A 25,352-nucleotide genomic window follows, 5' to 3' on the forward strand; every position below is an offset into this window, starting at 1 on the left:
TGTTACTTAATGTTCCTTCTTGAATATGTGATCAAAAAGAAGGGGTTGAAGTGTAAATCTGGTGAATCAATTGGTTAGTGGGTTCTTGTTCAATTTCGCTTGTGCTTTGTCTCTTCTTTATTTGTTGTGACTTTGAATTTTGGTTATGTCGGTGAAAAAAATAAAAATAAAAAAAATAAAGAAATTTAGAAACAGAGAAAGAAAAAAATTATTAAGAGAGAGACTAAAAATAAAAAAGGAGAGTGAAAGAGAGACATTCCAGTGTCGTGTCTTTTTTATAATTTTTATGTAACTTACTCTTCATCACGTTATATGATTGGCTTATGGATATAACACATACAAAATTTATTGTGTATTGTCGTTTGAATCACATACACTATTACCAACCTACGACATGGTCTTCTTTTTTTGCTCCTTAAAGAAGTTGATATGGGGAGGGTGAAGTGGAGAACGGATGAAAATTTTGCGTTCAATTGAATGAAATCAGCTGTTTGTCAGTATTGTTTTCTACCAAAAATAAATTGGTTATGATACCGTAACCGCAGGAACCAAAAACAAAAAAAAGGTATAATGAGAAACCATATACAAACCCCATTCAAGTTAGTCCTTTTAACTTTTACAATGGCAGCCGGAACTGCCAACAGTTTGGCATCCACGAGAAGGGAGAGAGGCTATTCAATATATAGATAGTATGTGATTTGAGAAACTGTGACATTGAGTTAAACGACATGCATTATTTTAAATTGTTTGATCCCCCCTTCCCCCCCCTCCCCCAATTTCTTTATACTTGAGGTTGTAAGTTGTAATTCTTGTAATTCAACGGTTTTCAACTTTGTATTTCTTGCAACTTACGTCAATTACATACAAAAGCACACACGCATAACCATTCAAAGGACAAAGAAAGAAGAATGGAATTCAAGAACCTATATCAATTGGTAAAATACCGGAATTGGACAATAATAGAGACCACTATTGTTGCTATTTCCGGATCATAATTGTCTTGTTGTTTTTACCCATTGAGGAGGAACATGACGAAAGAGCCAAAAAAAAAAAAAAAAAAAAAAAGATATTAAAAAAAAAAAAACCAAAGAAGAATGTGAAATTCACACCCTGACAAGCTCACCTATATGAGATCCTAACCCCGACACTAACTTAGTCTTCCTCTTTTTATGTACTCAATTCAAGAGATCCTCCCCCAATTTCAAGTCGGAACTAAAAATAACTTAAATGTCTCGCTCTCCTCAATAAAAGCTTAACACAAAAAGCCACCATGACACAAAACAATAGACGCTGTACACTATAGTACTACATCTACGGATCCTCCTCCACCTTGTTTCTCTTATTGTCTTGTGAAGTCACCACTTGGGCCTATTGTTTTACTATGTTATTGGGCTTATTGTGATTGAATTTGAACTCTGAAATTTGTTTCATGTCGCTATTTTCCTCGGTGTTTAGTCCTAATTTGGTACACAATCCCAGCAAAGTTTAACACATCACAGCCAATCACAACCAATCACAACAAGAGAGGAATGGTTTACCTCCCACTACCCAACCTGGGATATCAATGAAACCCTACATCCCTAGAGAAACTACACCACCACCACCGTTTCCACCACCATCGCCACCACTCCATTCATTCAGCCACGCATAAATGTAAAATATTGTCTACACAAACTATTTCTCTCGTTTCTCATCTCTTGAACCAACTTTTAATCTTTTTCAAACTATCACTACCCGATGATCGTTCGGAACTTCCAATACTACTTCCACTGAAAATCCCACCATTACCATTGCCAGTACTACTACCATTGCCAGTACTATTCAAACTCGATAATGATGTTGACTTTAAACGATAATATTGTTCATCACCAAACTTCAACTTCAAACTAGCCATGGCATGATCATCAATCAAATTCTTGTATCCACCACGTTGACGATATATCGAAACACCAGCAACACCAGTGGCACCAGCGCCACTGATACCACTAGCTCCGCTTACTCCACTACCAGTAGTTGGTGTTTGTGAAAATCCCAATGAACTTGAGCTACACAAACACCCACGAGAATCAAGCCAAGTATTCTTTAAAATATAATTTCCAAACACTTGCCACAACAAATCATTTGATGAATAATAATTCATGGGAAACTCATAGTTTTCAAGGTACATATCCCAATCACCAATCTTTTTCGCCAACTTGCGACATTGATTTTTGATATCCTTAAAGGTGATATTTTCATTAATAAATGAAAAAATGTGTTCATTATCTTTACATAATGAATGGATAAACCCATCAGCATTATCTTCACCGGCTAAATCAAGTAAATCATTGCGTTCAAACTCCAATGCACCAATCTTGTACACATCCTTATTTTCATCACCTTCATCCAACTCATCCAAATTGGGGTGAATCAATTCTGATTGTGGTGTAGCTGAAACTGAGTTGGAGAAATTGCTCGATACTGCATCACCAGTGATACTACCGGTAGGTTTCAATGGATTATTGGTTGAGTTTTCACCACCATTACCACCACTGGCAATCAAAATTGCCAATTCAGTTAATCGTAAATAATGATCAATCAAATATGGAGTACTGGGAAGTTCATTTGAACTTGCATCCAACCCAAGATTTATCCTCTTGAGTTCATGACTTAGATCCAAAATCTTTTCATTGAAATCATTGCTTCTGCCAGTGATTCGATTGAAATAGGTGATAACTTCATCCTTGTGTGCGCGTAAAAATGGATTCAATTTGATCAAGTGTGGTTCTTTATGAACACTAAACTCTTGTCGATTGGCCAAATTGAGCAAAATTTTGGCAATCAAAGTCAATGTTCGTTGAGTACTTCCAGTTTGATGATTCTTGGCGAGATAAAACAATTTCGGATTCAAAATTGCTGGACAAAAAAATCGGAGAAATAAAAAGGCTGAAACACAATTCAAACTAGTGGTTTTGTCATCTGGTTCACAAACCAATTCAACTTTACTGCGGAAATTCTTCAATTGCGTCTTGATTTGATCAGGCATATCTTTTGAAGTAATATAAATCTTGTGCCAGATTTCCTCAGCATACCCCAACAAGTTTTGATAATTTTCTTCAACCATTTGTTTCACGCGTTCATCCTTTTCTCGCTCCAAATCGGAATCGTATTCACCGTCACTACTACTATCATCATCAAAATCATCAGCTGTATCGTCAATTGCACGATGACCTTTTCGCAATGCTCGTTCTTGAACTCGTACATATCGAGGATCAACTTCACAGTTTTTGCCCTCAGCATCAATCTTGGCAAAGAAATCACCAAATACTTTTTCCAAATACTCTTGTCCAATACGTAAATTATACTTTTCAAGTGATTTGGAAAATATTGATGATCCTCGAAACAAGGTATTGAATACATTATTCAGCGATGTCGAGCTAGTAGTGGTATCCTTCTTGTCTTGACTATTTCTCTTGTGATAACTTCTTCTCGAAGCCATATCCAAATTCACCAACTCACTCTCCATCAAATTCTTAAACCATTCATCTTCAACTTTCAAACTCTGGAATATGTCAAGTAAAACAACACTTATTCTTTCAAATTCCGCCGATGGCACATTTTCATTACAAAACTTGATCAAATCCTTCCAGGGAGCATTAACCAACATTTTTTCCATTGGTTTGAAAAACTGTGGTGGCAAAATGTGATACTCTCGTAAATTAACTTCAATCAAGAGTTTACCAATGGGGATATTGTTTGGATCGTATATTGTTAACCGCATAATATCGAGATTGGTGCTGTTGAAATTGTCGGCAGTGGTGGTTAATGGGATTGAATTGACTTGTATACTGTTAACTGATCCTGCACTGGTCATTATTGTTGAGCTAGTCTTGATCTGTTTGGTTAAAATATCGGGTGTTACATAAATTGTTCCAATTAATTTATCCAGTGGTGAATAAACCGAATCATGATTACATCTCTTTATCAAAATATGAATCATTTGCGTTGAAATTGGTAAATCTGTTGAAAACTCTTCTTTCCAAAATGGATTATTTGACTGGTTAACAATGGCAGTTCTTGACCACGGGTACCCCCACATTCGTACTTCAGCGTATATTTTAGCAGAATGGTTTTTAGCATTATTGGTGGCGGTGGTGGTAGTGGTGGTGGTGGTGGTTGTAGTAGTAGTAGTAGGAATAGTAGTACTTATATTTTCAAATTTTGCTTCAATTATATCAATGGTGAGCTTTTTCGATACTCGGAAATGAGCTTTAGTAAAGTCACGCAATTGAGGTGTATTTTCTCGATTTCTCGTAATCAATTTCGATTCAGCATTGAATGATCCAATATATTCTCGTTTGGCAAAATAATTTAATCCCACAAACCAATCTTCTAAATCGATATGCAAGGGAAACTCAATGAAAATACGATGATTACTAGGAATGATTTTCCCCTCTCGCGTAAGAAAAGTGGTTAATAATTGATCAGCAGTTAATGTTGTTGTTGTTCGTATGGTGTTGTTGTATCGTAATTCCTTCAATTGTCCGACAAACAATACATTTGAGCTATTGAATATAGAATGATGCATTTCTCGTACTTCACTAGCCAACAATGTCTTGATATCAATCGAGTACAATAAAGTTCCATCCAATTCACTAATGATATTTAGTATCCCATTAGAGTTTAACGCACCCATGGTATAAAACCAACCCTCATTGATATTGTTATCGCCCGATTGTTGGAAAACAGAACCATTGTGTGAATTGGCAACAAAATCATCAATTTTAGGTTGATAAGTTGGAGCCAGTGGGCCATGAATAATGTGTAGATTTTTGTACTTGTTTGGTAATGGTCCGTAAATTTTGAACCGACAAACCAACAATTCATTAGGCGGAACATCAACTTGATTAAGCACTTTGTTTTCACTATACCATTTCTTGGCCAACCCTTGTGGTTTCAAGTTTTGCCATACAATCAAACTACTAATCAAGTTACCAAAGTTTGCCTTTGATGCTACACGAATGTACAACTTGTCATTATCAAAAGTCTTGATAAATACAGTTGGTGGTTCGTCTTCAAAGGATTCATTTTGTTGTTGTTGGTGGTGATGGTGTCCATTTCGTTTCGACATTAAACTTCGTTTACTTGGTGGTGAAGTCTGGTGGTGGTGGTGGTGGTGTTGTTGTTGTATTTGTGACTTACCAGTGGGGGATTGTACACTGGTCATAATTTGTATATGGCATGATTGTAGTGATTGCAATAGTAAATAGTGGTTTGCTTGTTCATCAGAGGAGTACAATTGTCCGTGTTCAGTGATTGATAGTGAATCCACATTGATCCAACTAATGGAATCAGTTGAAACCAAAAAGTCTTTACCTTCAAAAGTACCCTTGTCACGTAGTACTGCTCTGTGGTAAGCTGATTGATGTGACATTGCTACCCTGTGGTGTGTGTATACAAGACGTGTCGGTGGTATTGGTATTGGTATTGGTAAAGATAGTTCTTTTTTTTTCTTTTTTTGGTGTTTTCCAAAGTCAGTGGTTTCAATAAAGAATGACCTGGAGTAGGAGGTAACAGGTGGTAGTAAGATTGTACGTGTATGAGTAAAGTGTACAGGGTGCCTTCTCAATTGTATGTGTGTTAGTGTATGTTAGTGTGTTAGTGTATGTTAGTGTTAGTGTGTGAAAGTTGGTGTGTCTGTCTGTAGCAATGCTGGGTCCCTCTCTTCTCCCTTGGTGTGTTATTACCTCTGTATTAAAGGAGCTCCTTCTGGTTGTCAATTATTTTTTTAATAAAAATTAAAAAAAAAAAAGAAAATTTTTGATTTTGGTTTTTGGTTTTTGGTTTTTGATTTTTGTTTGTTTGTCTTTGTTTTTGTTGTTCTCCCTTTTTTTTGGTTTTGGTTTTGGTTTTGGTTATAAACTAAGTTTCTCTTTTTTTGTGTGTGTAGTGTGTAGTGCGTAGTGTGTAGTGCGTAGTGCGTAGTGTGCTTGGTTATATTTTTGTGAGTGAGGCTGTCCTATTTATTTTTACTTTTTTACTTTTGACGAAGTAGAAAAAAATAAAAAAAAATAAAAAAAACTTTAAACTGTTGGAGTAAATGGTTAAGTACGTATCTTACACTTTGTTTTATTGATATGGATGCCAGAGGTTAAGAACGATGAGGTGTATACGTCTTTACATTCTTCTTGTATATAACAAAGAGGCAGACTGCATTATGGTTAATTTGGAACACATTGGGGTTTTAATCTATGTTATGTTCTGTTATGTTATGTAGGTTTTTATTTTTTTTTTTTGTTATGCAAACAATTTAAAAAGTTGTTACGCGTCATTATGATTCTGATTCGACAATTTTTATTAAAGAGAGATCACACGATGTGGAAACTTAATTCTAACAACAGTACACTCCTTTTGTTTTGTTAGCTTAAGATTGTCATTTGTGCAATCTACACTATTAGGTCACGTGTATATTCGACAAACACACACACACGCACAAAAAACAAGAACAAGAACAAGAACAAGAACAAGAACAAGAACAAGAACAAGAACAAAATTACATTACTTTATCACGATAATTACAATCAGCGTAGTCTAGCTTTGTAGTTTGGGTTAATTCTCTTTACCCTACTGTCAAGTAGTAAATGTACCACACCCACCTTTTATCAAATGATACGTGTGTTTGATAGATGCTAATTTTTGTATCACTCTAAATATTGACAGTTGGGTGTACCTCTTTTTAAAAATTAGCCGAAAGTGCGTTTTTCAGGCGATTGACATGTTTTTATTTGGCTGGGCTGCTGTTTGTGCGCACTTTGTCCCTAATGCAGAGCGAGTGTGCAAAAACTCCGGATTTGTCTCAGACGCAATTTGGCCCTGACAATTTATTTTTATTTTTTTTTTATTTTTTTTTTTTTTTTTTTTTTTTTTTACACTTCAAGATGCAACCAAACCACATATCATTCTGGTTAGTAAGTAGTAAACATCAACAACAAAGATAGTCAAACTGCTTAGGAGTCACTAAAAGATATAGTGCTTCTTCTCTGAATTCTTCTGGAGCCTCTACACAACCTTTATTGAGTAGATGAGAATTTCCTTTTCAGTTAAATAAAAAAAGGTCCCCTACTCCCCCACACACTCACTCACTCACACTTACACACTCACACACTCACACCAACACTCACACTCACATACTCACACACTCACACACTAATACACATCAATACATACACACACTTCCAAGATTATGGGCGCTAGCTAGCTTAATCTTAGTATTGAACAACACAACAGTAATCTTCCATCCAAGACTACATAGATACACCCTCATCATGGCCACCACCATATAATCTATATGGTCGTGTACTTTGTATCAAAAGTCGTGACTTCCCAAAGAAGAAAGACAGAAAAAAAAATTTTATGAAAAGACCCGACTTACAAAGCTAACAGCTTCTTTTCCCCATCAGAGTTTATCTGTTGAACACTCCTTACATACAACAACCTACTACTGCTTTACCAGATGTATCTATTAGGTTAACAACTACTTGGGATATAACTAGAATACAGAAGAAGAAGGAAAAAAAAAAAAAAAAAAACACCGAGAAAGGAAATACTATTAAACAAAAGAACCGAGGGAATATTTGCCATACAACGTATTTCCAAAAGGCAATATACCCAAACTGGTTATAATAACTCTTTAGTCGTACTAAAAAGCATTGAATTTAACGAATATGAGTAATTTCAATTACGATAATTTGGTTATAGGTGCAACTACGGCCCCTTTGCCATCATCGTCATCATCGAATTTGAATAATTTTTCACCATTTGATCAACAACAATTGCATACTATGGCAAACGCACAGAACTTTGGTGGTGCTGATCGTCAGCGTGACTTTGATGATGACACTTCATATCATGATCACGAACTTGGATTGGCACATACTGCTAATGTTGGTGCGTTAGTTGACAGTGACGACGGAGAAGAACAAGAACAAGAACAAGAACAAGAAGGAGGATTGGAAGCTGCGCAACACCATGAACATGCTTGTGCTTATTGTGGAGTACACACCCCCAATTCAGTTATCAAGTGCAACACTTGTAACAAATGGTTTTGTAATTCGAAATCCAACTCCAATAGTTCTCATATTGTCACCCATTTGGTCATGTCTCGCCACAATCAGGTCAGTTTACATGAAGAGTCTGATTTAGGTGACACCACTTTGGAATGTTACAATTGTGGTAACAAGAATGTTTTCATGTTGGGGTTTGTTTCTGCTAAACAAGAATCAGTGGTTGTTATCTTGTGCCGATTGCCATGTGCCAGATCAAAAGATATTAATTGGGATACTAGCCATTGGCAAGCCTTGATTGAGGATCGCCAGTTCTTGTCATGGTTGGCACCTCCACCAACAGAAGATGCATTGATCAATTCGGTAATGATTACACCTCAGCAAATTACCAAATTGGAGGCACAATGGAGATTGAATAGAAATGCCACCATCAATGATATTGAAAATACCGATAAAAAGGAAGAGGAAGTGTTGCCAATTTTGATGAGATACACCGATGGGTTTCAGTATCAACAATCATTTGGACCATTGGTGAAATTGGAAGCTGATTGTGACAAGAATTTAAAGGAATCGCAAGCCTTGGAACATATACAAGTGAAGTGGGCATTGGGGTTGAATAATAGGCACTTGGCGTCTTTTACTCTTTCAACTTTTGAAACGACTGATTTAAAAGTTGCGGTTGGTGATGAGATCATTTTGAGGTATAGTGGTAGTCAAGGTGACGCTTGGCAAGGACAAGGTTATATTCTCCGATTGCCCAATTCATACCAAGAGGAATTTACTTTGGAGTTGAACCCATCAAAAATAGCTCCCCCCACTCATTTAACCACTGATTTCACTGCTGAATTTGTTTGGAAGGGGACGTCGTATGACCGTATGCAACAAGCCATGAAGGACTTTGCTATTGATGATGAATCGGTCTCGTCATTTATTTACCATAAGCTATTGGGGCATGATGTTGCCCCAGTCGAATTTGATATTGAGTTGCCCAAGAGATTTTCTCATCCTAAATTGACTGAGTTGAATATATCACAAGCCAATGCCGTTAGATCAGTTTTGCAACGACCATTATCATTGATTCAAGGCCCTCCAGGTACGGGTAAAACTGTCACCTCAGCAACCATTGTTTACCATTTGTCCAAGTTGAACAAGGAGAAAATCTTGGTTTGTGCTCCATCTAATGTTGCTGTTGATCATTTGGCTGCCAAATTGGATTTATTGGGTTTGAAAGTTGTCCGATTAACGGCAAAATCAAGAGAAGATGTCGAAAGTTCAGTGGGTCATTTGGCTTTACACAATATCGTCAACAAGACAAGCAAAGGTGAGTTGAAGAAGCTAATAAAGTTGAAGAATGAAGTTGGTGAGTTATCGTCTGAAGATTCCAAGAAATACATTAAACATTTACGTTCATCAGAATTGAAGATTTTAAACAAATGTGATGTTGTTTGTTGTACTTGTGTTGGTGCTGCTGATAAACGATTATCACAGTTTAAGTTTAGAACAGTATTGGTTGATGAAAGTACTCAAGCTTCAGAACCAGAAGTTCTTATCCCTATAGTGAAAGGAGCCAAACAAGTTATTCTTGTTGGTGATCACCAGCAGTTGGGACCGGTGATTTTGGATAGGAAAGCCGCTGATGCCGGATTGAAGCAGTCACTTTTTGAACGGTTGGTTTTTCTTGGACATATCCCCATTAGATTAGAGGTGCAATATAGAATGCATCCATGCTTATCGGAATTCCCCAGTAACATGTTTTATGAAGGTTCATTACAAGATGGAGTCACCAATGCTGATCGATTAGTGGCTGATTCATCATTTCCATGGCCAGTTGTTGATACTCCAATGATGTTTTGGGCCAATTATGGCCGTGAAGAATTGAGTAGTAGTGGGAATTCCTATTTGAATAGAGTTGAAGCCATGAATGTGGAAAGAATCATTACCCGGTTGTTCAAAGATGGCATCAAACCCGAGCAAATTGGTGTTATTACCCCATATGAAGGACAGCGAGCTTACTTGGTGCAGTTTATGTCAATGAATTCAACATTATTGAGTAAGCGTGATGAATATCTTGAAGTTGAAATTACTAGTGTTGATGCATTCCAAGGCCGTGAAAAGGATTTCATTATTCTTAGTTGTGTTCGTGCTAATGATTCACAAAGTATTGGGTTCTTGAGTGATCCAAGAAGATTGAATGTTGCATTGACTAGAGCTAAATATGGTTTATTGGTGCTTGGTAACCCTCGTGCGTTGAGTCGTAATCGGTTGTGGAATCATTTATTGGTTCATTTTAGAGAAAAGGGATGTTTGGTGGATGGTCCATTGGATAATTTACAATTATCAATGGTTCAATTGAATAATTACACCACTGCTAATCGAAATTTGAATAATCGCGGAGGCGGCGCACAACAAAAGAGGCAAGATCATAAATTTGGCGCTCCTTCGACAACTAATTTGTCAATGAGTAACTTCGATTCCGTGTCCAATGCAGGCGCTGGTGGTGATTATGCATCAACTCAAGCTGCAAGACTCAAGAACGAACTTTGGCCAGCGCTAAATGGAGGAGGAGGAGAAGGAGGAGGAGCAGCAGCAGCAGCAGCAGCGCGTGCACATGGAGGAGGAACCAATACTGGTGCAGAAGCTTACTACAACGAAGCCAATTCAATTAGTGCCAACTTTTATAGCAAGTTGAACAAATTGGACAAGAGTTTTGCTAATGGTGGCAATCGTTATGCTAATGAGAATATTGAAGATGATATCAAGAGTATAACTAGTTCGTTTGCAGCTGGGCTTAATTTTCGAATGAGTGAATGAATGTATATATAGTGTGCAGCATATTTGTAGTTATCCTACCCTTTTTTTTCTTTTTGGAGGTGGTCACTACTATTTATAAATAAAATGAGCTTCTCCTCCTTCCCTTTTTAGCGTAGGAGAGTGGTTTTTTCTTTTTCATTTTTATTTATTTTTTTTTTTTTTATCAGGTTGCATTTCATCAAAGCCCTGTTTTTGGGGGAATGGGTAAGGGAAGGAGGTAGTGATGATGCTTTTCCAAGATTGCTATTAGGGCTACTATATTTACTGATCACAATGAGCAACATTGACATCAGTTACTGTCTAACAAGGTCATTTTTCTTAACCAATTTTTCTTTTTCAAATGTTGTTCTTTACTTATAACCTGCGTCGGTCTTTTATTTGGTACCACGGGATTCGGACAAAAATGCGATTGTGTCTGGTTTTAACTTTTCGGCGTTTAAATATATTCTAAATCTTAGGCTTTTCAATGCAAAAAAAAAAAAAGAGAAAAAAAATCTCTCAAGAGGATGATGTATCAGATTCAAAGAGAGTAAACGAGATAGGGGTGATGAAAAAGAGAAAATGTAGTCTTGGTTGCATATCAACTGGCATGTGTGCTTACTTGCTCTTCTCAGGGATCTTGTATGTCTTTATCGACTGAATGTACATTTGATCGGCTTGTATTCTTTTCTGTTATTGTTATGAACACGTGTATGTTCTTTACGAGAGCACAAAGAAACAGTTCCATTTTTTTCTTCTCAACGGCTTTGGTTTCTATATTCTTGTTTGCTTTCTTATTGTCTCTTAATCTTTCTACTCTCTCTCTTACTCTTCTTGTTCTTGTTCTTTTACTTTTGAGGTGCTTTACGCGCTATGCATATATTAGGGTGGTGATATAGATTTCTCTCTGACGTAATTGGTCAGTGAGAATTGAACACTAGGTGACACTGCTGTCAGAGAGTTGTGTGTATTTGGCACTATCATGAAGAGTTAAAAGAGTGTAGTTGATCAAGTGTAAATGATGATCTTGAGTTGTTGATATTTTAGACGCCCAACAGAGCCAACAAAAAAGAAACTACACTCAGTCGGAGAAGAGTTTGAATATAGAGCAAAAGTAAAAAAAAAAAAAGAAATTTCCGTGTAATCCTCTCTATACACAACAATATTCATAAAATAAAAAAAAATACAACAACAACAACAAACAAAACACATCTTTCTTTCGTTCTTTCTTTCCCTTTTTTTTCAACAACACTACCACCACCGTCTTTCTCGTCATTACATAGAGATTGCATCAATACACTGCTGCGTATTTTTAACAAAGTAGGACAACACAATTATTCCTTTCATAAAGAAAACAGAAAAGGGACCAGATCATCACTAAAGCTAGACGCTTATCTGGATTGGTACAACACTTCAGATCGACTCACTAAACTCAATAACCACAATTGACTTGATTGAGTAGCTAACACTTGCACACAAAACCTCAATTGTCACAGTTTAGATTGCATCAACAGACTGCATTTTGTCTTTGTTCACTTAAATAACACTTTTAAATTCGACAACGATTTATCTCACTAATGACTACTGAAACAATGCCTTCCATATCCGAAGAAGAAATCTTAGCATCATACCCACAAATTAGTCAACCAACCCAATTGACTGGTTTCACATCCAACTTGACTGAGGATCAAAAGAATACCACCATTGAATTGCGTAAACAGTTGGTTGCTTTAGGGTACAAAGACAGATTGGATGATGCTACACTTTTGCGATTCTTGAGGGCTAGAAAATTTGATTTGAACTTGGCCAAGCAAATGTTTATTGATTGTGAAAATTGGAGACAAAAGTTTGGTACCAATACCATTTTACAAGATTTCCACTATGAAGAAAAACCAATTGTTGCCAAAATGTATCCAACTTATTACCACAAGACAGATAAAGATGGACGTCCGGTCTACTATGAAGAATTGGGTAAAGTTGATTTGCACAAGATGTTGAAGGTTACAACACAAGAAAGAATGCTTAAAAACTTGGTTTGGGAATATGAAAGCATGGTTCAATTTCGTTTACCTGCATGTTCAAGAAAAGCTGGTTACCTAGTTGAAACCTCATGTACAGTTTTAGACTTGTATGGAATCTCCATCTCATCAGCATACAATGTCATGGGCTATGTCAGAGAAGCTTCGAAAATTGGTCAAGATTACTATCCAGAAAGAATGGGTAAATTCTATTTAATCAATGCACCATTTGGTTTTGCTACTGCTTTCAGATTGTTTAAACAATTTTTGGATCCAGTCACTGTTTCCAAGATCCATATATTGGGTTATTCATATCAAAAGGAATTATTGAAACAAATTCCACCTCAAAATTTGCCAAAGAGATTCGGTGGTGCTGATGATGTTAGTGATGATGATTTGCTTTTGAAAGACGTTGGTCCTTGGAGAGATCCCGAATATATTGGTCCTGAAGGTGAAGCTCCAAAAGCTTACGATGTATAAAAAAAGGAAGAGGGATAAATTCATTATAGAAGAGAGGATTAGGGCAGAGGAGAGATAGACACTGTGGAAGCTAATGCTTAGCTGTTCTGGTGTTTAGCTGTTCTGGTTTGACCTTTGTTTTCCTTTTTTTTTTTTTGGTTTGTTTATATGGTTGTTTTTCTAAGTATTACAAATGATATTATAGAAGCGAATTCATTAGTCATATTTGAAGAGATGGATGTAGAATATCGCGTAATTGAGTTTGTTGTTGCCTAAAGTGCAAGCAGCAAGAGATACTTTAACCGACTTTGTGACTACTGCAAAGTGTTGCAAAATACGAAGAAAAGAGCACATTGTTTAATGTTTTGTGGAAAGAATAAAGAGAATACATCTATTTACGTGAATTCAAGGGAGGCATGCAAGACAATGTAGGACACACATATGGAAGAAGTATCTTTTGAGCTACTAAGTCTAGAACTATGGTTGTTGCTAAAAAAAAAAGTGTTCTTTTAGATCATCATGCTACAATTCAGATGGCAGATTTTCACCACTGGGCTTCATACCCCTCTTTTACCAATCAGAATCGTCTTTGAGTATGTCACTGCTGTCGCTGAGTGATCTCGACAATAATGTTATTCTGAGTCTAAGGTTCAAACACATTGAAAACCCCCATTACTATCTAGATGAAAATTTACATGAAAACAAGATTGAAGAACTGGCAACCAATGTTTCAGAAGTTAACCCTACTCCCCAAAAACATACAAAGTTCTTTGAAAGGATAAAGCTGATTTGGAGTACAAACGGGAGAAGATACGTTATTGCAGTTGCTGTGGTGTTGGCAGTTCTTGTGATTGCACTCATTTTTGTCATTACTTCAACAAGGTTGATAAATGACCCTGTCAAAGATGGAATTAAAGTTGAGAAATTGACAAACATCAAGTACCTGCAGCTAAAGGCTATTCGAACAAGCTTAGTGGACCCTGATACCCCAGTTGCACAACACAACAAGTTACCCAATTGGAAATTGGTATTTTCAGATGAGTTCAATAAAGAAAATCGAACATTTGGCGCGTTCGAAGACCAATTCTTTACTGCTGTTGATTTACATTATCGTGCAACTCAAGATTTAGAATATTATTTACCTCATATGGCGACCACCAAGAATGGCAGCTTACAAATCACATTTGACAAGTTTAATCATTCCAATTTTCAGTACATATCGGCAATGGTGCAAAGCTGGAACAAGTTGTGTTTCAATAAACAAGCAAGAGTCGAAGTTTGTGCAAAATTGCCCCATGATGTTGAGTATGGATTATGGCCTGCTGTTTGGTCTTTGGGGAACTTGGCTCGGCCGGGATATTTGGCAACCACGGATGGACTATGGCCATATACTTATAATGAATGTGATTCAGGTATAACTCGAAATCAATCAACTTTGAATGAAAATATGTCGTATTTGCCAGGCCAACGATTGAGTATGTGTACTTGTGTTGGTGAAGATCATCCAAATCTTGGCGTTGGTCGTGGTGCCCCTGAAATTGATATCATTGAAGGTTTGTATGAGCATGGACATGTAGTGGGAGTGCAAACAGTGCAAGTTGCCCCCTTTGACGAATGGTGGCGACCCGATTACGATTACGTTGATATCAGTAATAAAAATCTAACCTACATCAGAGAAGATGTGGGCACGGTATATCAAGAATCAATTTCATTAGCTACACCGTTGAAGAAGGATGAATTTGTTAAATTCACCATGGAGTACAAGAGTTTGCCACTGGGACAAAGTTATGCTCAATTTGAAATGAACGGTTCTCCCATGTTTGTAATAAACGAGTCTGCTTTGAGAGCCAATGAGCTAATTGGATCAAGACAAATCACTAGGGAGCCAATGTCCATTATTTTTAATATGGGATTATCGAAAATCTGGAATCCAAAATTGCAAGCGGATAGATTAAACTTGCCAGCCAAGTTTTACATTGACTACATTAGGATTTACCAACCACTGGATGCTATTGACATGACTTGTGATCCTGATGATTTCCCAACAAGCTCTTATATCGATTCTCATGAAAATGCGTATTTGAATTGGGAATTGAGTACTTGGAATGATGCTGGTTATGAGTTTCCGAGAAACTCTCTTGAAAATAAGTGCAAGCCACCGTCGATCTTTAAGCCAGGTTGAGTTTGTTTCCAGGGTATATGTAGTAGTAGTAGTAGTAGTAGTAGTTGCCAACATATACAGTGAAATGTTGTAAAGTTGCAAAAACTATAGAAGTGTCTCTGAGTTACACAAAAGCGAGATCAACGATGATCAAGAAAAAAAAGGGCCAGAAGAAAAGTCTCTCCATATTTAGAACCAACCCCTCATCCAAACCACATACACACCTGATTCATCATAGATCATGCTTTTCCAGGTGACTCTACTACTAAGCTTTCTTTACAGCCTTGTGGCTTCCAAAACGCACACTTACAACTGGGATATTGGCTATGTCAAGGCTAATCCTGATGGAATGCATGAGCGCAGGATGATTGGTATAAACAACCAATGGCCCAATCCTACCATTAGGGTGAAACAACATGATAGAGTGATTGTAAATCTTTACAATGGATTACCCGATAGGAATGCATCGTTGCATTTTCATGGTTTGATGCAAAGGGGTTTCAATGGAGAAGATGGGCCGGAAATGGTTACGCAATGCCCCATTGGTCCTGGATCTACTATAACTTATGATTTCAATGTTGGTAACCAAACTGGTACTTATTGGTACCACTCGCATAGTGGAACGCAATACGGTGACGGATTGAGAGGTATGATCATTATTGAATATGCCGACAAGGAAGATGAGCCTTATTTGTATGACGAAGATGTGTCACTCACAGTGAATGATCATTATCACTTGGAGTCGCCTGAAATCATCAAACAATTTTTATCGAGGTTTAATCCTACTGGTGCTGAACCAATACCACAAAATAGTTTGTTTAATGAGACGAAAAATGTGACTTGGTATGTCAAGCCAGATACCACATACTTGTTAAGGATTGTCAATATGGGATTGTTTGTGTCGCAATATTTGTACATTGAGGATCACAAGTTTGTCATTGTTGAGATTGATGGAGTTGCGGTAGAACCATACGAAGTGGATTCAATTTATATAACTGTGGGGCAAAGATACGTGGCTCTTGTTAAAACCAAATCACGCAGTGATGTTAATTACCGATTTATCAATGCATTGGATGCCGAAATGTTGGATTTTTTGCCAGAGGATTTACAACTAGTATCAACAAACTATCTAGTTTATGATAAAGATGCTGCCAAGCCAAAGCATTACCCATATTACGATTTTGAAAAATTTACAAATTCATTAAAAGGATTCAATGATTTTGATTTGAAGCCATTAAGTGGAGAGAAGTTGTTACCCGAGCCCGATATCACCATCCAAGTGAATTTTTCCATGGAAGTTTTGGGTAATGGTGTCACTTATGCATTGTTCAATGACAAGAGTTATGTACCACCAAAAGTACCCATCTTGTACACTGTGTTATCAAGTGGTGCGTTATCGACTAATCCTGAAATCTATGGATCCAACACAAACACTTTTGTATTGCAAGGCAATGAAACAGTGGAGTTGATCTTAAACAATCATGATCCTGGTAAACACGCATTCCACTTACATGGACACAATTTTCAAGTCATTTCACGGAGTCCTGGTACTGATGATGAAGATCATCCAGTTGAGTTTAACCCTAATAATGACACCATGACCGATTATCCTGAATACCCCATGATCCGCGACACTGTTGAAGTCAACTCTAATGGATACTTTGTTTTACGTTTCAAGGCTGATAACCCAGGAGTTTGGTTTTTCCATTGCCATGTGGATTGGCATTTAGAACAAGGTTTGGCCTTAGTATTGGTGGAAGCACCAGAAGAGATTCAAGCTCATCAAAAACACATTAGTGCCAATCATGTTCAAGTATGTCGCAATGTCAGCGTACCCGTCCAGGGAAATGCGGCCGCGAATATGGATTTCTTGGATTTATCAGGGCAGAATTTGCAACAGCCGCCATTACCTGAAGGTTTCACTGCCAAGGGATACTTTGCCATGGCATTGTGTACATTGATTGCCTTGTATGGAATTTGGTCAATCTACAAGTACGGAATTGAGGATGTGAGTAAGGATAACTCGGCTGAAGTTATTGAACGGTTATATAAAATACTTGATGAGCATGATGGTGGAAGGTAGTGTATAGCTAGTGCCGTAAGTAACGTACTTAAGTGCTTATGAATCGGGGTAGTGAATATTCCGCTCTTGTCGCTTAGTATTACCCTTGTTAAATTCTATGAAAAAGTAAAAAACGCGCTAAAAATCATCCGATTTAGAATATAAAGATGTGGAGGGCCCCACTCAAAGCGTGAAATCGTTGACTTGATTGCAACATCCTCAAAGATGACAAAGATTGTGATTGTTGGGTATGTTAGAAAGACCCCTGTTGTATATGACTTCCAAAACTAACCTTTTTTTTTGTCTTCTAGTGCTGGTATAATTGGACTTTATACTGCTTTTTGCTTGTTGGAACGCGGAGTTGATGCAAAAGATATCACCATAATCGCCGAGTACTTGCCAGGAGATGAATCAATCAAGTATACTTCACCGTATGCTGGTGGGAATTTCTCATGCATAACTGGTGATGATCCTGATGTGTTGGAATATGATCGATTGACGTATATCAATCTTGCCAAAGTGCAAAAGGCCATTGGTGGCAAGACTAAAGGATTGGACAGATACAAGTCAACCGAAATCTGGGATTATAGTTTGCAAAAAGTCAAATACGATTCTTTAAAGAGTTATTTACAAGAATATCAAGAAATTGACAAGAGCAAGTTGCCTAGTGGTGCTGCATTTGGTATCACTTTCCTCTCATGGAATTTCAATTGTCCTAAATTCTTGATGAATTTTAAAATCTGTTTAGAACAAAAGGGGGTGAAGATAGTTAGAAAACATTTAGATCACATCGTGCAAGCATATGGACATGATACCAAGCTTGTTTTCAACTGTACCGGATTAGGAGCCAGATCATTAGGTGGAGTTGAGGATAAAAATGTTTACCCAGCCAGAGGTCAAGTAGTAGTGATTAAAGCACCTCACATTATGGAAAATGTTATGCGTTGGGGTAAAGATGAGCCCACCTACATTATCAAACGACCATTTTCTCACGATCAGTTGATTTTGGGTGGATTTTACCAAAAGGGTGATTGGACTTCTGATACCTTGAAGGCACAAACTGATGATGTGTTGAAAAGAACAACAACTTTGTTTCCTAAGATCCTCAACGACAACCCACATGGAAACAAGATCGAAGATTTGGAAGTGATTAGAGTTGTCGCAGGTTTGCGTCCTGGAAGACATGGTGGAACGAGAATTGAAAAGGAAAAATTCGATGAGGGAAAAGTGCTTGTGCATAATTATGGTGCTGGAGGGTATGGTTATCAAGCAGGTTTAGGTATGGCTTATAAGGCCGTCCAATTAGCGTTAGATGGAGCTAAGTTGTAGAATTCAAAATACAAAAGAGTTTCAAAAATTGTGTGTAGTCAACAAATGTAGAAAAAATTAAAATTGGATTTTGAAAGAGAGCGAAACTACACTCATACATACATATGCACATATCAGTACACTGAGCATGTCGCAACTATTTGAATGGGCTTTCGGCAAGAAGCTTACTCCGCAAGAACGACTTCGGAAGAACCAGAGGGCATTGGAAAAGACTCAACGTGAACTTACACGAGAAGTGACGAAATTACAGCAACAAGAAAAGAAATTGATAAGTGATATCAAGAAATCAGCCAAACAGGGACAAATATCGAGTGCAAAGCTCCAAGCCAAGGATCTAATCAGAACCAAATCATATATCAACAAATTTAACTCAATGAAGGCACAGTTGCAAGCTATTTCCTTACGAGTACAAAGTGTGAGATCGAACCAACAAATGGCAATGTCAATGAGGGATGCGACTAGAGTATTATCAGGAATGAATAGATCAATGAACTTACCGCAGTTATCGAGGATAGCTCAAGAATTTGCTAAAGAGAATGATATGATGGATCAAAAGCAAGATTTTATGGATGATGCCATTGATGATGCTATGGCTATGGATGAAGATGAGTTGGGAGAAGAAGAACAAATTGATGAGATATTGGGTAAAGTGCTTGATGAGATTGGTGTTGATTTGAATTCTAATTTGAAGGATACTCCGACTGGAATCAATGCAGGTCAAGAAACAGTCGATAATGGGAGAGTTGCAGAAAGTGTAGGTGCTCACAGTGGCAGTGGTGGTGCTGGAGGTGGATTTACTTCCAATACCGATGAAGACGACTTACAAGCGAGATTAGATAGTTTAAAGAAGTGATGGAGAAACTAATAAATATTAAGATTGTTTTAGAAAATCTATGGGCTTCTAAAGGTGGGGGTGGTGTAGGGGTTTGTTCCTAATTGATGTATTTCTTTTCCAAAAGGTAATCGATAATTTGTTCAGCAGCTTCTTCAATTGAAAGTCCTGAATGGTTCTTGACATGAACTTCCGGATTTTCTGGTGCTTCATAAGGAGCACTGATACCAGTAAATTCCTTAATGATTCCTTCCCTTGCCTTTTTGTACAATCCCTTGGGATCTCTTTGTTCAGCAACTTCTATAGGCACATCAATATACACTTCAACAAATGGCAAATTATCCTTGGCGTGCAACTCCCTAGCCAAGTTTCTATCAGCTTTATAAGGGCTTATAAATGAAGTCACGGTAACACAACAAGAATCACTGAATAATTTAGCAACTTCACTAATTCTGCGAATATTTTCATTTCGATCTTGTTCGCTAAAACCCAAATCTTTGTTTAAACCAAATCTGACATTATCCCCATCCAATCTGTATGAATTCAATCCACGGTTCAATATCGACTGTTCTAATGCACAAGCAATGGTTGATTTCCCACTGGCTGATAATCCAGTTAACCATACGGTTACACCTTGTTGTTTTCTCAATTGTGCACGTTCTTGGTGAGTCAAGTTTGGGTGCCAGGTGATATTAGTAGCCATTGTAGTGTGTAGATGATGGTTGGGTTATATTGTAAGAAGGATAAACTCTGGATGTGAAAAATTTCATTGCAAAAAATTGGGCTAGGCCCATTGTTGGGGAATAAGAAGAAAAGAAAAATTGTTAATTGTTGCAATTAATCATTGCACGTGACATAGTGCAGGTGTGGGTGAATACTACTACTACCACAAGAAACTTGGAAATCCATCTTGAACGCCAAGGAGTGAGGCAACAGAGTGTGTTAGCTTCTAAATAAGGACTCCGTAAAGGGCTGGTAACAATCCTGTGCTTCGTTGTACTGTTTCGACATTTCTCTTAGAAAACATCCGTGAATCAATGCAACAAACATGACTCAAATGCAACATATCTTATGTAGCGGCTGTCTCGATACCTCCAATCTAGTCTTGTCGACCTTGCTAGCGACCCGCTTCACTTTATGCTCTGCCGTTGAAGTCGACTCCATTTTGATTAGAGGATATATATGTGTAAATTGGTAGCTCAGCACCTTTAATGTTGATGAAGAAAAATTTTTACCAAAATCTAATCAAGCACCAGATACCACCAAGCACGACAAGAACATTCCCCAAACATTTTTTAAATGTATTACGAACTATTTGCTATTGCCCGTATCACGGATCCACTACACGTTACTAAAGAAGCCACCAAGATTGCGTCTACAGTGGGGAAATTAATATTAAACAATAGAGGTATAATCAGAGACATAACGAGTCTTGGTGCCAAACCATTGCCCAAGATTATATCAAAAGAACAAGAAAGACATTTCCAAGGCTATCATTTTCTTATGGGATTCGATTCATCGAGTAAAGTGCAAGCTCAATTGTTGAGAACATTGAGAAAAGATCCTAGAATATTGCGTGCCAGTATAATCAAGCACGATTTGAGAAAGAGTTTGAATCCAGGTACATCGATAGATCAAACTTTAGGAGTAAACTGAAGGGGTGTGTGGAAAAGTATGGTGTGGTGGATGCTATGTACATAGGTGGTTGGTTTTTAGCCAAAGATGGTTATATTTTATACCAATTCAATGAAGTAACGATTACAAAACGATAGAAGATTGGAGCTGGGTCAACTCATAATCAGGCGCACTGAGTTTTCAAGGCGCGTAGTGCTTTATGGCATTCGCTCATGTCAAATGGTCATGCTTGTGAATACGGCTTCCCTGATAAAAAGCTTCTTAAAATAAACGCTCGTAAGTTGTCATGTAACGTATAACTTGAGTTGTCAGTTGTAGTACATATTATATATATATGTACAGAATAGACGATGAAGGAATGTGACAAATGTGAAAATTGGAATGAGCACATAAAATACTTTTATTTAGCTTTTGTGTTTTTGTATCTCTAGAAAATCAACTGATTTAGGAAGAAATCAAAACATTCGAAGTGTATTCAATACACAAAAATAGTCAATGTCAAGTAAGAAGACCCAATTCTTACGAACTAAGGACAATGATAAAAGAGAGACATAGATGCATATAGCCAATGAGGTTTAGTTTAGTTTAATTAGCGTCCTCCTCGGGAAAAATAGAGCTAGAAACCATGTGGTTTATGAAGTACAGATTAATTCGGCGTCATGGAGATTCCAAGACCCCAAAGTGTTAGAACTCACATAATGTATTCTTTTTGTAACATCATGGAATGAGCGTGTTGTAGAGTACAGCTTTGCCTAGTTCTTATTACCATCGTCAAGTGAAAGTGTGTCCTTCGGTGGTTAGCAAAACTCAATGAGGGAATTAAATGTAAAATCTGAGTGTCTTTTCTGGTTATTGTGTTGAAAAACTATAAACAAATAAAGAACAAAAACAAAAAAAGTGAATTTCAACACTACAATTACAAAAAAAAAAAAAAAAAAAAACATCAAAAAAGTAGACTTCAATCTTTCCTCCGACTCCTTGACTCAAACCATAAAGTTGCCTTCCTCAGGACATTACAGGATACTTGTTAATCGATCAACCCAAACAGCATAGATTAGTTCTACATTCATTCATTCACTCCTTTAACTGCAATAAAAGCCGCCGGATTAATTACTCCATCATTGTTATTTCGCAAAACGTTTTGACATTCTCCTTCTCCACCCCACCAAGACACCCATTCGATCCATCACTGATACCGATATAATATGAACAACAATAGAGATACCAAGGAGAATAATGACATAACAGTAATAATGCAAAATTCGATTGATAGTCTGAACAACAATAGCGCAGTATCGTCGCCTAAAAATATTCCATTGTCGAACAATCACTCCTTACTAAACTCAATTGAGAAACGGGGGAAAGGTCTGCCATCAAAGTCAAGATTTGGCAAATCGTCTAATAAGTTGCAGCAAATACAGAGGGAGAATCAGTCGGTGGACTCATTGGACTTGAATACAGAGATGAAACAACAACAACAACAACAACAAGAAACAAGTAAAGAGGAGTATGATGAGTTGGAACGACGATTTGCTGATGCCGTACTCAAATATGAACATCTAAAGTCCGAAAATCAAAGACTAAGATGTGAACTACAACTGAACAAGGACGAAGTGGCGTCATTAAAGTCTCATTTAAACCAAGTCGAACAAACTATCGTCGATGTGGAATCGGAAAAACAAGTAATACAGGAGGCGTCAATGAAGAATGAAGCAATGTACAAGAAAGTAATAGAAACATTACAAAATAAAGTGGAAGACTTGAGCTTGCAACTTTCAACCACCATTAGCCCATCACAACAACATATTGAGCATCGAGATCGTGATAACGAATTGGTACCAAAATACGAAAAGCTTCTTCGCGATTATAAAGTTCTTCAACATCAATTTGAAGTTGAGAAAAGCTCGAAACTTGTTTTAATGGATCAGATTGAGTTTTTGGCTCATAAGAATGAAGAACTTGTTAATCAGTTGGAGAGTCCCATGACCGATGATTTGGAAAGTGATGCTAAGAGCATTGATGATTTTGTAAAGCACACAACTCATGGAAACATCAATGAGGCGTTCGGCCAAGCCCAAATGAATATAGCAGACCACTCTTACCTCGGGGAAGAGTCATCAGACTCTATCAAAGTGACATCACATTTTCAATTCCCACCATCGCCAGACCCACAATCAAAAGAACAGAAAAGGCAATCATTACCCACAAATTTGAAATCGCAATCCATTCCTGAATCAGCCGAGTTTGTTTTGTCTCCATTCAAATTGACCCCAGGTCCTTTATCAAGCCCTGAAGGTAAGGATGGTGCTTTTGATAATCCAGATAACTCAATTGTAAAGAGATACTCAAGGACAAAACCCACACACATTAGGTACAACAGTCATGATATACTACCGATAAAAGTCGAGTTTGAGCCTGACTCGGTGAGATATACATCTATGCCCGAAAAGGTGCACAGGCAGGATCTGGAATTCGATGTTATTGAGGAGTCATTTGTTGAGGACTACGCCAAGTTGAACCACCGAGATGGAACGTTTTTTGCTCTCAATGGCATGGGTTCTGAAGATACTGGGTTTGACACCAGTAAGCGGGTGTCATATGATGAATTCGACCTGTCCTCAAAACGATCTAGTTATTTCAACGCCGATAACAAAACGAAACAAGAAATCACTAAACTCAAGTTTGAGTTGCAATCTTTGAAACTTCATAATGAGAAGCTATTATCGTATATTGGATTCGAGTTGCAAAAACAGAAAAAGAATATAAAGAAATTGGCCAAGAAACAATCTGCCAATTCTGTTAAAGCATTGAACAAACAAATGGAGTATTCAGATGCAAAGCTCATTGAAGAGTCCAAAAACATGTTGATTAATAAAAAGAGGGTCTTGAGGTCGGTATCTATAAATGCTGTGTTCAACAAGAATGAAAAATTTGCCGCAAATCCTGTGGGAATCAACCATGCGGGTGCTTCAAATAATGGATTTGATACTGCTCCAGAACTGTTGTACCCATACGACAATGATTCCAATGAAGACCAAATCCTGGAGTCCAACTTTGTCAATGATAAAATAGTTAAAAAATTTGCATCACAAATTTTCCGCCCCAACAACTTGTACTCACTAAGTGAAGACGAAGCAGATTCTGATTTCGAAAATGACAATTGGGAACTAGTTGCTGATGGTGAAGATGAAACCACACGCGAGTATTATGCAACGTCATCGTCATCATCATCATCATCGGAGGAAGAATTGAATATGCTTCATAAAATCAAATCATTTGTGATGGGTGCACCGAAGGATACCAGCTCTAAAAAGAAGCGCAAGGATGATTTAATTGATGATAATTTGAAATTCAAGTTTCTCACGATTGCTTTGGGCATTGCTATTATAGGGTTGAAATTGACACCTAAATCGCAACAAATAGGACAATAGAGCATTAGCTTTGGTGGTTGAAATGATTTTAATTGAGATGAAGAGTGCATTGGGTGTGTATTACTTTGCTACTTTCGGTTTTAATATATAAGTCCGATTTGACCATCGATAAGGTTTTATCGAACCGAATATTTTCATAGGATTATTCACAAAAAGGGTAAAGAAAAAGCAACCACAAACACGTAAATCCCTCAGTGTTAACTCTGTCATGAGTCAAACTAAACCATCTCTTTCTGTATAAAGGCATCATCTAATGTGTGTACCTACATTACCATATATTATCTGTGGTAGATTCGAAATAATTTTGTGCAAAAAAAGATCACCCCACTTTTTTTTTTTTATGTCTGTCAGCATTGTTTTGGCATTGTTTTTGACGATATAGTGATGGGATTGTACGGTTATTTAAGAGATTGTATAGTATAAGCCGGGTTGTGAGAAACATAGGTCTCTGCTATTGTAACTGATGATATATGATATCTTTTACCTTGCTCCCTTTCGTGTCGGTCAACATCGTATTTGCAACTTGGACAATTGTCTCTAATAAATGCTGTCTTAATTTTTTCTTTTTTTGTTGCAACACTATACGCACAGAA

The 25,352-nt window shown here is 37.3% G+C and overlaps 10 protein-coding genes across 10 annotated transcripts; 8 read left to right on the plus strand and 2 right to left on the minus strand. All coding sequences in view use genetic code 12, as the record gives it.

The window, feature by feature from the left end:
* Positions 1 to 1,690: 1,690 nt before the first annotated feature.
* BUD2 (Bud2p) lies at positions 1,691 to 5,413 on the minus strand (the record flags this gene model as incomplete). The annotated part of the gene is made up of 1 exon (XM_036807785.1): positions 1,691 to 5,413. The coding sequence occupies one exon, from the start codon at positions 5,411 to 5,413 to the stop codon at positions 1,691 to 1,693; it is 3,723 nt and encodes a 1,240-aa protein (XP_036664587.1).
* A 2,290-nt stretch (positions 5,414 to 7,703) lies between these two features.
* NAM7 (ATP-dependent RNA helicase) lies at positions 7,704 to 10,853 on the plus strand (the record flags this gene model as incomplete). Its single annotated transcript, XM_036807786.1, has 1 exon — positions 7,704 to 10,853. One exon carries the CDS (start codon positions 7,704 to 7,706, stop codon positions 10,851 to 10,853), a length of 3,150 nt encoding a protein of 1,049 aa, XP_036664588.1.
* Positions 10,854 to 12,409: 1,556 nt separating this feature from the next.
* On the plus strand, positions 12,410 to 13,330 carry SEC14 (phosphatidylinositol/phosphatidylcholine transfer protein; the record flags this gene model as incomplete). Its single annotated transcript, XM_036807787.1, has 1 exon — positions 12,410 to 13,330. The coding sequence occupies one exon, from the start codon at positions 12,410 to 12,412 to the stop codon at positions 13,328 to 13,330; it is 921 nt and encodes a 306-aa protein (XP_036664589.1).
* Positions 13,331 to 13,904: 574 nt separating this feature from the next.
* KRE62 (Kre62p) lies at positions 13,905 to 15,491 on the plus strand (the record flags this gene model as incomplete). Its single annotated transcript, XM_036807788.1, has 1 exon — positions 13,905 to 15,491. The coding sequence occupies one exon, from the start codon at positions 13,905 to 13,907 to the stop codon at positions 15,489 to 15,491; it is 1,587 nt and encodes a 528-aa protein (XP_036664590.1).
* A 220-nt stretch (positions 15,492 to 15,711) lies between these two features.
* Positions 15,712 to 17,553, plus strand: FET33 (putative oxidoreductase; the record flags this gene model as incomplete). The annotated part of the gene is made up of 1 exon (XM_036807789.1): positions 15,712 to 17,553. The coding sequence occupies one exon, from the start codon at positions 15,712 to 15,714 to the stop codon at positions 17,551 to 17,553; it is 1,842 nt and encodes a 613-aa protein (XP_036664591.1).
* A 204-nt stretch (positions 17,554 to 17,757) lies between these two features.
* On the plus strand, positions 17,758 to 18,861 carry IFG3 (Ifg3p; the record flags this gene model as incomplete). The annotated part of the gene is made up of 2 exons (XM_036807791.1): positions 17,758 to 17,780; positions 17,844 to 18,861. The coding sequence occupies 2 exons, from the start codon at positions 17,758 to 17,760 to the stop codon at positions 18,859 to 18,861; spliced, it is 1,041 nt and encodes a 346-aa protein (XP_036664592.1).
* Positions 18,862 to 18,988: 127 nt separating this feature from the next.
* Positions 18,989 to 19,714, plus strand: VPS2 (ESCRT-III subunit protein; the record flags this gene model as incomplete). The annotated part of the gene is made up of 1 exon (XM_036807792.1): positions 18,989 to 19,714. One exon carries the CDS (start codon positions 18,989 to 18,991, stop codon positions 19,712 to 19,714), a length of 726 nt encoding a protein of 241 aa, XP_036664593.1.
* A 79-nt stretch (positions 19,715 to 19,793) lies between these two features.
* Positions 19,794 to 20,396, minus strand: MET14 (adenylyl-sulfate kinase; the record flags this gene model as incomplete). Its single annotated transcript, XM_036807793.1, has 1 exon — positions 19,794 to 20,396. One exon carries the CDS (start codon positions 20,394 to 20,396, stop codon positions 19,794 to 19,796), a length of 603 nt encoding a protein of 200 aa, XP_036664594.1.
* A 596-nt stretch (positions 20,397 to 20,992) lies between these two features.
* MRP17 (mitochondrial 37S ribosomal protein bS6m) lies at positions 20,993 to 21,349 on the plus strand (the record flags this gene model as incomplete). Its single annotated transcript, XM_036807794.1, has 1 exon — positions 20,993 to 21,349. The coding sequence occupies one exon, from the start codon at positions 20,993 to 20,995 to the stop codon at positions 21,347 to 21,349; it is 357 nt and encodes a 118-aa protein (XP_036664595.1).
* Positions 21,350 to 22,533: 1,184 nt separating this feature from the next.
* On the plus strand, positions 22,534 to 24,759 carry CPAR2_304100 (uncharacterized protein; the record flags this gene model as incomplete). The annotated part of the gene is made up of 1 exon (XM_036807795.1): positions 22,534 to 24,759. The coding sequence occupies one exon, from the start codon at positions 22,534 to 22,536 to the stop codon at positions 24,757 to 24,759; it is 2,226 nt and encodes a 741-aa protein (XP_036664596.1).
* Positions 24,760 to 25,352: the final 593 nt, after the last annotated feature.

This window comes from Candida parapsilosis, contig 005806 (genome assembly GCF_000182765.1).
Source record: "Candida parapsilosis strain CDC317 annotated contig 005806".
Classification (NCBI taxonomy): domain Eukaryota; kingdom Fungi; phylum Ascomycota; class Pichiomycetes; order Serinales; family Debaryomycetaceae; genus Lodderomyces; species Lodderomyces parapsilosis.